This window comes from Lontra canadensis, unplaced genomic scaffold (assembly GCF_010015895.1).
Source record: "Lontra canadensis isolate GAN:19392208 unplaced genomic scaffold, GSC_riverotter_1.0 scaffold84, whole genome shotgun sequence".
Lineage (NCBI taxonomy): Eukaryota > Metazoa > Chordata > Mammalia > Carnivora > Mustelidae > Lontra > Lontra canadensis.
The window spans coordinates 648,686-663,855 of NW_022631078.1; the positions used below are offsets into that span (position 1 = coordinate 648,686).

At 63.0% G+C, this 15,170-nt stretch overlaps 2 protein-coding genes across 2 annotated transcripts in view; both read left to right on the forward strand.

The window, feature by feature from the left end:
* Positions 1 to 7,509, forward strand: part of TTLL8 (tubulin tyrosine ligase like 8) — a 48,766-nt gene extending 41,257 nt beyond the window's left edge. Inside the window, exon 13 of the mRNA XM_032882741.1 lies at positions 7,270 to 7,509. Within this exon, the coding sequence (XP_032738632.1) occupies positions 7,270 to 7,424 (155 nt within the window). The 3' untranslated portion in view covers positions 7,425 to 7,509. The remainder of the gene's footprint in view (positions 1 to 7,269) is intronic.
* A 2,458-nt stretch (positions 7,510 to 9,967) lies between these two features.
* The window catches only part of IL17REL (interleukin 17 receptor E like), a 22,242-nt gene continuing 17,039 nt past the window's right edge, over positions 9,968 to 15,170 (forward strand). Inside the window, exons 1-2 of the mRNA XM_032882742.1 lie at positions 9,968 to 10,157; positions 13,866 to 13,893. Coding sequence (XP_032738633.1) covers positions 10,041 to 10,157; positions 13,866 to 13,893 — 145 coding nt within the window. The 5' untranslated portion in view covers positions 9,968 to 10,040. The remainder of the gene's footprint in view (positions 10,158 to 13,865; positions 13,894 to 15,170) is intronic.

Sequence of the window (15,170 nt, forward strand, 5' to 3'; positions counted from 1 at the left end):
GTATGTTGTTCTGTGTCTGGACTCTACTCTGTTCCAACTGTCTGTCTGTCTGTCTGTCTGAGCCAGGCTGCTGCGGGACTAAAGCTACATCACAAAGGCACTTTTCTCCCCAGTGGTGTTCGCTCAGCAAGCATTTGTTCCTCCCATGTCTTCAGATCAGCGGCAGCAGTGCTGGGTTCAGCTAGGGAAGGCGTAACGGGGCTCCAGGCTGCGGGCTGGGTTCACATCTGCTCCATGTGTCTCCACCTTCTGGGACCCGTGGCTTCCTGGGGTGTCGTCCTCGCATGGCAGACGGTATAAATGAGAGAGCAAGCCAGACATGCGAGCACAGGGAAGCTTCCACTCACACCACATCTGCATGCATGGCACTGGCCAAACTCAGGTCAGTGGGTGAGGAAGGATACTTCGCTACCAGGAGGAGGAGGAGAGGAATACGTCTGGAACAATAACCAAATACACGACAGTCCAATCTCTCGGTCCCCAGGACTAACTCACCTCCTGCCATCAAGATATGCTCCTGCCCTCTGCTCCAGAAGTCTCCCGATTGTGACATCAGGCTCCAGTCCCAGATCTCACGGCTCTACTCGGCTCTGGATTCTACATCAGGCCTCTTCATCTGGATAACTGTGAGTCAGAAAGACAAGTCCAGTTAGGGATTAACCTGGCCTGTGGCTGTTTCATGGGTGCTAGTGGAAGACACGAGACACCTAGACCGGAGACCAAGGACGTTCTTACTCATGGCCCAGCACGAGCATCAGCACACCTGTGACAGTCCCAGGAAGAGGAGATGCCACGGACCTGTTCGTGTCACTGCTGAGGAGCGCTGGTTTGGGGAGTCCGCCGCTTTAATCGCAAGCAGTGAGCAACCCTGCTCTTGACCTGAAGGGAGACACTCTCTCATCCCTCAGGACTGCTCCCTGCACACATGACCCTGACACATGGCCCCGGTGAAGGGTAGTCAGAGCCTTGCACTCTCGGCACACCCAACAAAATGTGTAGGGTGCTCAAAAGACCCATGGAGGACCGTCTCTCCCAACAATCCACCTGCCAGTCCTGCTCGGCCTCTGCCGGGTTTCGACCGGTGAGTATCCCCTCTACCGGCCGTTCCGATTCATGCGGCCAGCAGAGGGTGACACCGAAGCCATTCAATTTGTCTGGTACATGTTTGTTTAGGGCTACCTTCCTCAGGCCCCAAGTAGCAGAAAGAAGCCAGCCCGCAGCTGTCCCCCCGCCGTGCCCCCTCCATGCCCAGGCCTAGGCATGCTCTAAGTCCCAGGGGGCCCGGACCGCTTGGATTTCCGACAGCCAGGATGCGGTCTACCGCAGTCCAGTCCTCGTGAAGACCCACGCAGCTGAGTTTGGGTTGACCTCTGATCTTCAATGTCCTTGCCGATGTAGGGTGGAACAGATGGGCTGAAGGGCATCCCCGACCCCCACCCCCGCCGGAGACGGTTTCCGTGGTCCACTCAGCCTGCCCGTCCCGTGCGAACTTGCTTCTCCTGAGCCACTCGAGGAGCGTGGCTGAGATCTGCATCCTGGCGGCCGCACCCACAGCCTGTGGGTAGAGGTGGGAGGCCCAGGGGCCGGCCAGACCCAGTCAGCGGCTCCTTGACCGCACCGCTGGGCTGCACCTCCGGGCCCCACAAGCTCCCCCAAGAGGCACAGTCCTGTCCTCCATCCATAGTCACAGGACGGGCTCTTGTCCTCCATCATCCCTTCCTCCCATCTGGAACATTCATCTCAAGGGCCGGGGCCACTGGAGGTGGACAGTAACCCTGTTTTGGTGCTCCAGGACCCTTGCCACCCCCACAGGGGAGTGCAGATGGGAGAGCTGGGATGAAGTGTGAACCCCGTGGACCGCCGTCAGGCCTCGCTGCCGGCAGAAGGGTGCATGGCCCAGGGGTTGCCCAGGGGGAGAGAGAAGCTCCGTGCCCAGCCAAGAGGACATGGCCACTTTCCCCCGAAGGAGGTGGGGGAGCAGAACACAGTCCCAGCACTGGACAGTGCCACAGGGATGGCAGGAAGCCCGGATGCCACTGAGCACCCCAGCCATCAGCCCATTGCCAGTTGGCCAGATGACAAAAGGTGCGCAACTGCAGATGGGACCGCGCGGGTCAGCCGACCGCAGCCTGCGGCCTGCTGCTCTGTGGCCTGAGAGCTGAGAATGGGCCTTACTTTTTTAAAGGGTTATAAAAAACCGCAGCAGAGAGTATGTGACAGACGTCCCTCTGTCCTGTCCCAGAAGGTTTGCCGCCCCCTCCACGGATGGTGCCTGAGACCCCGCAGTCTGTCCTGCAGCCGCCCTGCCGGCCCCCACTTGGGATCAGGCGGATTTCCTGCCTCCTGAGTCCCCACGGCTCTGCTCCCGCAGGTCTCCAGGCAGGGCGCGACCGGTCCCTACCACCCACCGGCTGCTCTGCAGCCCAGGCCGCCTGCCGCTCCAAGGACGCCGCTCCGGGGACCGCCGCGTGCGCAGGAGCCCAGACTGTGCAGTCGCTCTGTGTGGCAAACGGCTCCGGCCCCAGAGCTTCAGCCAACATTTCCCAGTCATGGGACTGCACGACCGGGCCGGTTCAGCCCAGACGAGCCGCACTTGCTTCCAGGCTACCGGCTGCAGTTGGGCCAGATCCCCGTGACCCTCCTCCTCGGGCCAGTGGCTGGCCAGCCTGAGTTTGTCCAAGTCAGCCCGCCAACCCCGCCTGTGCGCCTGGAGCCTCGGCGCCGCGTCCGGGGCCGACAGCAGGTGCCCAGCGGGCGGGAGGCGCGCTCCGCACTGGCCGGCAGCTCCCGGCCTGCGCTCGCACTCGCATTCCAGCACCCACCTGTCGACTTCGAAGGCGGGAGGGAAGGAGGGAAAGCTGGCTGGGACTTTGAGGGGGATCACCTTGAAGGGGCAGACGGTCTGGGGAGAATTGACACCTTTTGCATTCGTGTCTTTCAAACCATGATCATGATTTACTCCATTTAATTAAAGCTCAACCGCTTCTTGGTGTTCTGTGGTTTTTCAGAGTTGGGGTCTAGTGCATCTTTCATTAGAAATCCTCCCTTTGGGCGGTTGGTAGCTTTTTTTTTTTTTACGATTTTATTTATTTATTTGACAGAGAGAGACAGCGAGAGAGGGCACACAAGCAGGGGGACAGGGAGAGGGACAAACAGGCTCCGCGCTGAGCAGGGAGCCCGATGCGGGGCTCGATCCCAGGACCCCGGGATCATGACCTGAGCCGAAGGCAGACGCTCACTGACGGAGCCCCCAGGCACCCCAAGAGTGTCTTGTTTTGCACTATATTCTTAAGGCACAGCTTACGCGCACAGTGAGGACAGACCTTGAGCACACATGGCTCCGTGTGCGAGGTCCGCTCCCCCTCCCCCAGATTAGCACAGCTGACCTTGCTCACTGCAGAGGTCGTCGGAGACAGCACCGCCCCACTTAGATCGCCCCACATGCTCCGTGCCTGGCCTCTTCCGAACCGCAGGCCCCGGTGGCACGTTCACTTTCCAGGCAGAGGTGGCCGTGCGAGGGACTGAGGACGGAGGGCTGGGTCGCTTCCCGTTTGGAGTGGCGGCCGAGTCACTGTGATGGCCGCGTGCCGGCATGTGTGGACGCGTGCATCGGTCCCTCCAGAGCGGACACGGACTGGACTGGCCTTCAGGCCCTGCTGATGCTGCTGATGCTTCCGTTTTGCTGTGGAAGGAACGGGCAGTTTTCCAGGGCAGGGTCCGCGCGGGCGTCCTACAGCCTCCCCGCACGCGATCCGGTGAGATGGTGCTTTTAGCCCCTCCGGCAGGTTTGCAGTGGCGTCCCACTGTGGCTTTAGTCTGTGTTCCCCGGATGGCAGGTCAGGCCGAGCGCTCTGCCTTGCGTTTATTGGCTATATTTTCACAAAGTGCCTGTTTCTGGCCTTTGCCCATTTTTAAACTAGGTCATTTGTGTTTCTGTTACTTATTTGCTGGGTTTTTTTATATGCTATGCATTTATTTGTCAGCTACGTGCATTGGGAATGTTTTCTCCGAGTCCGCGCTTGCCTTCTGCCTTTCTTGGCGATGTCCTCTGAGAGGCAGACATATGCCACGAAGCCTGAGCGGTCAGCTTCCCCTCCTGTAACTAGTGCTTGGCCTGCTTCTGTGAAATAGCTTGGTCTGCACCTAAGTCACGAGGGCGTCCTCCGGTGGCTCCTTCTAGAAGCTCTGTGGTTGTGGCCTTCACCTTCCGGTCTGTGATCCATCCTGAGTTCGTTTTCGTGTGTGCTGTGAAGGGCCCAAGGACTGTGTGGTTTTCACAGTGACATCCAGCGGCCCCAACACCATCGCGTGGCTTTGGCGCCTCATCAGAAACAGACTCTCCAGAATGAACTCTGGAGTCCCTCCTCTGGCCGAGTTCCGTTCACCTGTCCCTTTACCAGCATCACACTCGCGCAGGGCCTCGGGATCACAGTCTGGAGGGAAGCGGGGAGTGCGATCCCTAAGTTCCCCAGCACTTCCCGCCCAGCATTGCCTCAGCTGGTCTCTGTCTTTTGAATTTTCCTATAAATTTTGCCATCAGCTTGTACATTTCTACAAGAAAGACCTGGTGGGATTCTGACTGGGCCCACGCCGCGTCCACGGACCATTTCAGGGAGAATTGGCGGCTGGGATACGGAGACTTTGATATCTGGGGGTGATGGACTCAACATTAATTTGGGTGTTCTTTGGTTTTCCTCTGCAGTATTTTAACATACACAGTTTGAATCAAACGTATTCATACGTATTTGATGTTTTGGGCATGTTTATAAATGCATTTTTATAAATTTTGATACCTTAGGTGATTTTTTTTTATCCTTTTTTTTTGGTGGGAATGTACGGAGTCTGCTTCCCGGCAGACCTCAGCTTTTCCGTCCGGTGTCACCAGCTGCACTCCACGCACCCTTTATATCACATCCTCTGACCTCACTCGCCTTCAGGCTGCACGCGTGGATGTTTGACCAGCCTCCCCTGTCTCCCCTGCTCCTGGCCCCTGGTAGCCACTTTCTATTCTGTTTCTATGAGTTTGACTTTTTTTTCTTTTCAGATTCCACTCATGTTACACGTGGTGCTCTAAATTTTGTTTTCCAGTCATGTGTGCTGACATAGAATATTCCATTGGTTTTCGTACATTGATCCTCCAGCCCTACTTCTTGGTTCCAGTAGTTTCCAATGCCTTTGGATTTTCTACATAATCACATCACCCCTTTCTGATCTTTATGTCTTTGTTTCTCATTCCTGCGTGACTGCACTGGCTGGAGCCTCCAGGAGGGACAGGGGCTGGCACCCGTCCGTGGCATTAGCTGGAGAATTTCCACTCTTACCACGTGGAGGCAGTTTGCTCGCTCGCTTGTGTGCTGAGAATGGTTTTCTTTCCTTCCTCCTTCCCTCCTCCTCTCCCTCCTTCCTCCTTCCTTCCCTCCCTCCTCCTTCCCTCCCTTCGGCAGTGGTGGGCAAAGAGCTACTGTTCTGGGCCCATCGGCCTGCTTGTCCCCAACCAGTGCCCAGTGCATGCCTGACGTAAGGTACAGGCCCTGGTGTGTCCTGTGGGACAGGCTTGTCCTAGCCCCCTCAGGGAGGCCTTGTTCCTGGGCTCCGGTTCAACATCTGCCTCAGGCTCCGGGAAGCTATGGGCTGCTTTGCATAGGTGCTGGGTCGCCCCACTTCCGTCTGCCCCACCCAGCACCTGGAGGAGTGACTCAGCCCAGGCTGTTGGTAGTGAGTGGCTCTGACGGGCATTGTGTCCCAGCCCGTGCTGCTCCTGGAGGCTAGGCGGTTGCTCGCTGGGGAATGCCCTGGCCCTGGGGCCGGGAAAGCCTGGGCTGCAGCTGGCTGGGCTTCTGGGCCACCGGCAGCCTCAGGACTGACTCACAGGCCCAGCACAGCAGGGAGGGGAGGGAGCCTGGCCAAGGTTTCAGATCTGTGGACACCCTGACTGCCCCTCCGTGAAAGGGCCTCCCTCACCCTGGGGTGTCAGGGGAACCGTGCCAGAACTCTCCCCGAGCAGCAGCTTCAGCACACGGCACGGCCTCTCCAGGTGGCCGGCCTGCTCACCCTTGCTCGTCCCAGCCACAGTGGTACCCTCGCCCAACAAGGTTACCACCTCCTGGGCCAGCAGACTGGTGTCCTGAGGGGCCGGTGCAGAGAGCAGCCTGCCTGGGAGGGGACGGCCCCCAGCCTGGGAGTGCAGAACAGCCTGGCCCTGAGGCCAGGGCTTACCCGTCAGTCCTGACGTTCCAGTCCCCATCGGAGCCCCTCCAGCCATGGGCCTGCCTGGGGCTCCGGGTCCTGATCCAGCCCACACCCGGATGCCACCCGGCCCTCTTGACGTCCAGCTCTGTGCCCACAGCCCATCTTGGTCCCGGCCTGGAGGGGACAGGGCCTCAGCTCCAGGGCTCTGAGCACAGGCACACAGGGCAGCAGGACCTAGCGTCTTCTGGGCACAGCCTATGGCGAGGCGGGGTGCGGGTCACGAAGAGCTGGAGGAGCGCCAGTGGGAGGGCCCGGGAAGGGGCAGGATGGGGGCCACAGGCTGGGGTCCTGCAGTCCTCTCCATGCCCACGTGGCTCTGGAGCCCCCTCACTCTGCGGGTCTGCGGGCACCCTTCTCCCTGGACGCCTAAGCAGGGCTGAGGGACCGTCCGGGGGAGCTGGGTGGGTGCCAGTTGGCCCTGCTCCTGAGGGTGACGCCCAGACTGGCTATGGGAAGAGGCTCGTGGCTGGTAATGGGGCAACAGGCTCCAAGGAGGCTGACTGCGCCCGTAGCTTCCTGCGGCAAGCCCTCTGCTTCCTTCCCAGGGGTGGAGGGCCAGGGCGTGGACCACTCACTTAGACCACCTGGCTAGGACCACCCATGCCCTCGGGGAGGGAGAGGGCTGTAGGGGCAGGTGAGCGTGGCAAAGGTGACCTCCCCCATCCCCACAGCCTTCACCCCCACGCCCCCCCCCAGACACGATGCCCCTGGACACCGCCTGTTGGGCTTGAGTGTGGGTCTGGGGTTTTCTGAGGGCTGGGGAAAGAAGAGGGGGTTGGTGTGGGAGCGGGTGGGCTTGCGAGTCAGCTGGGACCGGACTTCCAGCTAGACGCTGGCCTTGCCTGGGGTGGCCGTGAGGTAGGCCGCCTTGGGGAGCAGTGTCAGGAACCGTTGAGTATGGCCAGGGCGTGGTCCCAGGGCAACAGGTCTCAGCGCCCAGGGCCCGGCTCTGGGATGGTGGGGGCGTGGCCGCGGCGGGCGGACGGACGCGGGCTCAGGGCTCCTCTCTCTCTCCCCAAGGGCAGCGCAGGGAACCCCCAGCGCCCTGCCTGGTGTGCGGCTCTCTGCCGCCGGCCCGGCCCTGCAAGCGCTGCCGCTCCTTCTGCGCCTCGGTCCTGCAGGGCGCCTCCTTCGTGCCCCTGGACGGCGGGGGCACCGGGGCCGGGACCCCGTGACGCCAAGGACCTGCACACCGAGGACCAGGACGGGACAGACTAGCCTTAGAACGTGGCTAGTTTCTTTGGAAACTTCACATAATGAGAGTCCTTGCATACAGAGCTATTTTAGCGAAACTCTGCAACTTCAGCATGATATTTCTTCTGGAGCCCCCGCCCCAACCCGGGGCCAGCACCCCACATCCATACACCCATGTACCCCAAACTCACGCCCCATGTCCTCCCGCAGCACCCCCCCTCACCGGAGGAGGACGCCCCTTGTGGGCCGATGAGCATGAGAAACCCCCCCTCCAGAGCCCCTCCTTGCTAGCAGGCGCCCCTCCCAGGCTCGCAGCCCGAGGTCTTCCGCAAAGCACTCAGTCACTCATTCATTCAACGAAAGTCTCATTTGCACCCAAGTGTCTCCTTCCAACCTGGGGCTGAGTGAGGGTGTGGGAGGGGGGGCCTGGGTCAGAACCCTCAGAGTCAATCCCATTTGGGTTTCTGGGCCCTCTGGCCACCAGCGGGCCGCTCCGGCGGCAGAGAGCCAGGGAGGGGGAGCCCCTGCAAGCTCTCCGGGCTCCCAGCCCTCCAAGCCCACATGGAAGAGGAGGGGCTTGTGAGCAGTCGCTGTGGGCAGTTCTTTGTTGACCTCGGGAGGGTCCACAGCCCTCCCTTCCCAGACAAGTCCAGGGCCTGGAGGTGGGGAGGAACCTACCCCCACCCCCGGGCTGTTCCCCACCACGATGGCATGCGGCCACATCTGCTGGCCACTTCTGGTCACCCGTGCCTCTTGGCGCCGGTGTCACCTTCATGGTGGCAGGTGTCTCATCTGGCAGGTAGGCCTGTCCTGGGGGTGGCCACGGAGTGGGGACTCAGGGCCTCGGGGGCCACATGGCCTCCTTGCCCCAGGGAGAGCCTGTGCCCATGAGATCCCGTGGTACCGTGGTTCCCACCTGTCCCATGGTTACAAGCAGCTGTGTCCCGGCCTCAGAGCCTATGGAGCAAGGCCTGCATCTGGCCTGCATTGCCTGGGGCACAACGCTGTGTCCATGCAACGGGAGCCCCTTGGGGTGGCACACTTTCTTCTGACTCACCCCATCTGGCCGACCCAGGGGCTGAGTGTGCTGGAGGAGGGCTGGCCCAAGGACAGTGGGGGGGGGGCTTTCCTGGGGGAGGCCGGACCTGCAGGCCTGTGCTACTCAGCACAGTAGGCTCGCTCACTCCTGGGTATGGTGGCCTCCCGAGCGCTGGGGAGGTGGGGGCTGGAGCTCCACCCACCCCGGCCCTGCCTCACCAGTCATGTGAGACAGGGTGCCCGGAGCCCAGCAGTGCCCCTAGAAGTCCCAGCCCACTCACGCTGTACGCCAGGTGGGTTCAGGGCTGAGGCACTGGCCCAGGATGGAGGGAGACTGGGGGTGAGCTCTGGCGCCCAGGCCATGGCGGCAGGAGAGTGCAGACCATGGTTTGGGGCGATGTTGGGTGGCAGACCCTGTCCCATGGGGCAGAAGTTCCTTCAGGGCGCTCCCCGAGTTTGCTCCTGACTCGGGCCTGAGTCCCTGTCAGGGAGCACTTTGGCTGTGTCTGCACTGAGGGCTGCCCCCCAGGACCGGCCTCCCTGCAGTGCCCAGGCTGCGAATGATGCCACTCAGGGTCAGCTCCCTTCCAAACCTGAGGTGCCCTGTTGGGGTTCCAGGCAGATCCCCAGCCATGGGTCACTTTATGTGCCCCCCCCACCCCGCTCATGGGAGGGTGCCCTCCCAGGGCCAGAGCTGCTCACACCGGCCCTGCAGGTGCAGGAAGGAGACCAGACACAGGGACTCTGGGCCCCCTCAGGGAGGGAGGAGACAAAGGAGCTTCCAAGCTCCGTCTTCCAAGTCTGCTGCCCTGCACCATGCCGCTGAGACCGGAGCAGCCAGGGCCGGGAGCTGCTGCCTACACACGCGCAAGCACAGAAGGAATCAAACTCGAGGAAAGTGCGGAGTGATTCCCAAGCAGAAGTTGGGCCGCGGGTGTTGCCCTCTGGGGTGAGGAATAGCAGCGTCAGGGTTAAGCATCTCAGACCCAGAGGGGTGATGGGCACAGGCCCCAGGCCCTGCTCCAGAAGAGGGTTCTCCTGTGGGCTCAGGGCTGGGGCCAGCCCTTGCCAGGTGCAGGCACCTGGAAAGGCTCCCACCCCTCTGCTAGCCCACCTGGACTGAACAACTAGGGCCACTGGCCACCCTCCGTCCCGCACCATCATGACAACTGCCTGAGACACGGGGGAGCCTTGGGGCATATGGGACAGCTCCCTGACCCCACAGGCCCACAGCCAGCCCTGCTCCGGCGTCTAGCCCCCTGGGGAACCTGGTTACCTGGAACCCCAAAGACTTAAGGTTCCAGATGCTTCCTTTGGCATCCTAGAAACTTTGTGGGCAACTGGCCAGAGTCTGAAGGCCCCATTGCCTGAGCCAGGACCTGGCAGGAAGTTATGGGGTTGTGGTTACCGCCAACCCGCTTGGGCTTTTTTCCATCAGGATGGGGAGTGTCTGCCTCGGGGAGGAGACTCAATCGAGACTCTCCCACTTGTCTCTGGGGCTGGAGCTGCAGGCTGGGAGGCAAGGAGCCACTCCTCGGGCCGTCCTGCAACCTCCCCCCATGCACGCGGGCCGGATGCTGGCTGGGCGAGCAGTGGTGCTGCTCTCCCTGGCCTGGAGCGCGCACCGCAGCTTGGCCATCCCCCAGATTGCAGAATGCGGCCTCTCCTGTTCGCAGGTGAGCTCCTGCCTCTTCCTTGACCCCCATCCGGTGATCAGGGGGCCTTTCCCGCTCTCATGTGAGCCTCCGAGCCTTCCTAGGGTCTCATCTTGAGGGGGCCCTGGCTCCTTCACAGGGGGGTGCCGGCCTGGCGCCTGGCACAGAACGAAGGGCGATAGGCAGTGGCTGACGGGACGTGGGGGCCTGGGGACCCCTGGGAGGCATGGGGCTGGCCCTGCAGTTCTGCTCGAGGGCCTGTTGGCCCAGAGCCCCGGTGGGAGGGGCCCGCTGGTGTGCCCTCACCTGGTCCCTCTCCCTGAAGCCCCTCGTGGCTTCTTGGCTTCGGGGAGCCCTGTTTCATCATCCGAGGTGCCGGGCTTGTGTGGACGTCCCGCTAAGGGAAGGCTGCAGGAATGTGCTAATCCAGGACAGGAGGGAGCCGCAGGGCAAGCCGGTGCTGGGAAACGGTGGCCTCCCGGGACTTCTCACCGCAGGGCGGACTGACTCAGCCTCACCCGAGGGAGGCGTCCGGGAGCACCTGCCACGGGTGCCTGTGTCCCTGGAGACTGGTCCAGGCACGGTGGGGGCACAACCAGAAGGCATCCCGGGCTCAGCGGAACGCAAGGACAAGGGCTCAGAAAGACCATGGAGAGCACAGGGCGGAGGCACTGGCGCACCGTGGCCTCGGAGACTGGTGTTCTAGCTGGTACAGGGCGCGAGCAGACAACGTGTAGGTGCTGGTGGAAGCTGTGGGTGCAGAGGAAACGGCTGGGTCCAGGTGGGGGGGGTGACCCGGGCCCCCCACGGTGAAGGTGGATAATGGGAGGGGGCGGCTTTGTGTGCACTTTGCCGGGGGAGTTCGAGCCATTGGGGATCCTGGTGGACAAGGAAGAATCAAAGTGGACCCTAGAATGTGACTGTAACCCTGGGCTGCTGGAGAGGGCTCCTGAGGTGGGAGGCCTGGTGGCGGGGGGGTGGGGAGCAGGTTCTGGGGGGGCAACTTGGTTTCAAAACGTGGGGTTTGAGAAGCCCATCAGACGTGAGAGCTGACGTGAGTGGGATCAGGAAGAGCCACCAGCAGGGGTCCCGCACTGGGCCGGGCTGGGCTAGGACTCAGCCCCCCAGACCCAGAGGCTGTGAGGAGAAAGAATTCCCAAGGGAAAGGGAGGAGAGGTGAGGGGAGAGGGGTGCTGGAGGCCGCAGGGCAAGTGCAGAGGGAGGGGGGCTCACGGCCCTGCTGCTGCTGACCCCACAGGGACGGCCAACCAGACACCATTCCCCACTCGAGAGGGAGCTTCCGCCTGGTGCCCTGCTGGGGGAAGGGCTGGGAGGGGAGCAGGGGCACCTGGGGTGGGGGAGGGGCGCCGGAGGACTTGCCTGGAGGGGACTGCAGGGGGGAGGAGGCAGGCAGGGAGCTGGTGGGGACCGCCACTGGAGCTAGAGAAGCCATGGAGGACGGACAGCCTCTGGCGATCCCCCAGTGCCTTCACAGAGACCCCTCCTGCCCACAAGTACCCAAGACTGTTCTGGCCTTGGCAAGTCTTCAGTGACACATCGTCCTCATGGAACCAACTGGGGGAGCTGAGGGGACAGGAACAGAGGGCCACCGTGCAAACGCTGCCTGGGGGGGGCAGGGGCCTTGGGTGGTGAATGGGGCCATCAGGAGGCCCTGCCCCACGGTTTGGGGGGTCCCAGCCTCCTGGGACCAGCTCCAGGGACCAGCGGGGAGCCAAGTGGATCAGGAGCCCACGCAGGTCCTTTCCTCTAGCCCCAGCTGAGGCGGGGGTGGGCAGGGCAGCTCGGGGTGGGGCCGGGGGAGGGAACACAGGTCCCTCCCTAAAGACATGCTCCTGGGGTGGGGTGGGGGTCCCTCCCCACAGACAGCCCCAAGCCTGGCACGGAAAGCCCCGAGAAACCCAATGGAAAATCCCAGGGAGGTGGGGGTGTGGCCACCTCTCGACTGGGCAGCTCCGGGCCCCCAGGGCGTGCAGCCAGCCCTCTCCCATGCCCTTCCCCAGCTCCTGGTACGCCAGGGACCCTGGGCCACGTTGCCCACAGGTGCTTTCTGGCCTGACCTTTGTCTCTGCTGGTCCCTCTGCCTGTGTCCCAGAGAGGAGAGGGTCTGGGCACTGAAGGGGCACCCACCAGACCAGAGCCACCAGCCCTCCACTAGACACCATGTTCCACAACTCCGGGGCTGTGGGGGCTCCAGGCACAGGTACAAAGGGCAGTCCCTGCTGTCCAGGCCACACGGAGGCCCTCGGCCTTGGGGCAATGAGCAGGGCCCCTCTCTGCCTTCGAACTCTGGGACTTGGGAAGTAGGTTCAGGCCACAGGATAGTGGATGCCCAGCGGGAATTCCAAGCATGGGAGGTGGAGGGAGGCAGGGACCTCCCCAGCACAGCCTGGCTCATGCGCTCAGTCAGGGCTGCTCTGCAGGGTCGGTCTCTGGGCTCGCTGGAATGGCCTGTCCCCTCCTGCCCGCGCACCCCTGGGCTGCCGGGCTCCCAGGACGCGCAGTCGCATGGTGGAGAGGGTGAGGCTGTCCAGGTGGGCTCAGCCCTTCCATCAGAGCAATGTGAAACGGAAAACAGACGTTGAGAACAGACACGGAAAACAGGTGCAAAACTGGGAGAAGTCCCAACCGTGCGGGGTTCAGCGGTGCCCCAGCAGCCCGGGTCCCTAGTTTGTACAAACGCATGGTCAGTCCGCACCATACTACGGCTGTGGGGAAGCCCTCGGGACTATCTCCATGCCTCTCCTCTACGTCCCACACCGATCCGAAACATGAGCGTGTTTAGAAAGGGGTTGGAGCGGGGATGGAACCGCAGATCCAAGGACAGGAGAGGGCCGGCTTGGATCCTCCGTTCCCACCTGGGTGCCACCGGAGTGTCCCCTCTGCTCAGGGACACACACACACACACACACACACCCGGCTGTGTTCTCCTCCGGAAGGGGAGCAGAGGGCGGACATCGCTGTTCCTCCTTGGCGCCCTGTGGTGGCGCTGGGGAATAGGGGCTCCCCCGCACAGCCTGGTGCCCCAGGGACCTGGACCCCCTGCCCCCTGGGCTCCCGGAGCAGCACCCCGACCTCAGTCTCCCCGAATTTGGCTGTGGAGCCCTACGGCACACCCACCAAAGTGAGGCCTGCAGGCTGGTGGTCCAGCCACCTCCCCCCTCCCCTGGCCCCATCGGAACCTGGTCCCCAGTCCTGCCATGCCCTCACCTCCTCCACAAGGGTTCCCTTGAACACACCTGCAGATTTGCCACCCACGCCACCCTGGGGCCTCTGATACCCCTTCCCCATCCCTTGTCTGCAAAGTGCAACTTCCTGACCTTCCGGACTGTGTCTCAGAATGCGGCTCCTCCAAGACAGAGCTTTCCCCACTTCTTTCATTCGAGAACCCCAGCACCTAGTCAGTACCTAGCAGGTGCTCAGCCAGTGTCCCCCTAAAGAATGAATGGGTGGGCCTGTGCCAGCAGCAGGAACTGGGAATGTTAGGGACACGGGGATCCCCGGTCCGCGGGGTCCAGGTCACACCGTCTACTGAATGACCGCTGTCTGCCGGGCTTTGGGCTGGACTCTTGGCACCCCTCACCCCTACTGCCAGTCCCTTCCGGAGAGTCAAGGGCCGTGTGACTCTCCTAGCTGTAGGGGCTGGTCCAGGAGGGCACATGGAAAGTGGCCAGGCTGACCGCTCACCCTGTCTTATTGTTCTGTCCCCAGGGCTTCGCCTGCAAGAGCCGAGTGAACCGTGAGTACATCTCAGGCAGAGGGGGACAGTCTGCCTTTCCCGTCCTCATACAGCCTGGCCACCAGGGTCACCCTGTCTTCCTTGCCACTCTACTGGCCTCCCCCTGCCTGCCTCGCAGGACAGAGTGTCCCCCAGATGTCGCTGTCCAGCAGCTGGTGAACACGGACAAGGCCCCCAGTTCACGCCCAGCTGTGCACCTGCCGCACAGAAGCCCGGTGTTCCTGCTTCACCGGAGGACGCCTCCTTTTGCAAAGTGCCCCTGCCGGCCATACAGGGAAAGCCCCACTTCCCCTTGTCAGCTTCTGTGTTTTCTCCGACGCAAAATGACGCCTATTAACTTCACAGTCTTCATTGTGTTCCGCGGCAGCGGCGGCTGCTGCGTGACCTGGCCGGGACGCGGGTGTGGGCTCCTGCCTGAGTGTCCCCGGGGAGTGCTCCGGGCCTCAGAGAGCTCCGCTCCCTCCCGGAGGGTCCCTTGGGGCTCCCAAGGCCATTCGGAACTTTGCCACTTGGATGTGATCCCATTTACCAGTCTCCTCTTTAAGGCGTTTTGTGGATTTGGGGGTGTTTTAAGAAATTCTTCCCCATCCCGAGGAACGTCCGCTGCCTTCCTGTACTTGCGCAGGTTTTAACCTTTTGTTTCCATTCAGCTCTTTAGCTCGCTAGGGTTTCTTTCCCCACGCGGCGAGAGGTAGGGACGCGGCCCTGGCGCTTTGCTGCCTGGGGGCCCGCCTGGGCCGCGCCACGGTCGGCTCCGCGCGGCTCCGCTCTTCCAGCCGCGGGGCGGCTCCCTGACCCGCGCGGCCGCCGCCGGCCGCCCCTTCCCGCCGCTGCCGCGAGCCCCGCCGGCTCCTTCCTGTCCCTGCGCCGCGGCGCCCCCGCCCCTGAGCCCGCAGGTGCCGGCGGAGCGGCGGGAGGGCGGCCCCCCGCTGCGGCCCGTTCCCGCGGCCTCGCCTGCGGCGGCGCCCCGGAGCGGCGGGCCCCAGCCGGGGTGAGAGCCCGCTGGGGGGCGCCCCGAGCCCCGGAGCCCCGGGCCCGCGGCGGGAGGGGAGCGTCGGCGCCGGCTGGGCTCCGGCCGCACCGCGGGGAGCCGAGGGACGGTCCAGACGCAGCAGCGCGAGGACAACTGAGGCACCGGGCACGTGGACGGGGCGGAGCGCGCGACGAGCACCGGCCCCGCGGCCCGCTCCGCGGGCTCCGGGGCTCGGGGCGCCCCCCAGCGGGCTCTCCCCCCGGCTGGGGCCCGCCGCTCCGGGGCGCCGCCGCAGGCGAGGCCG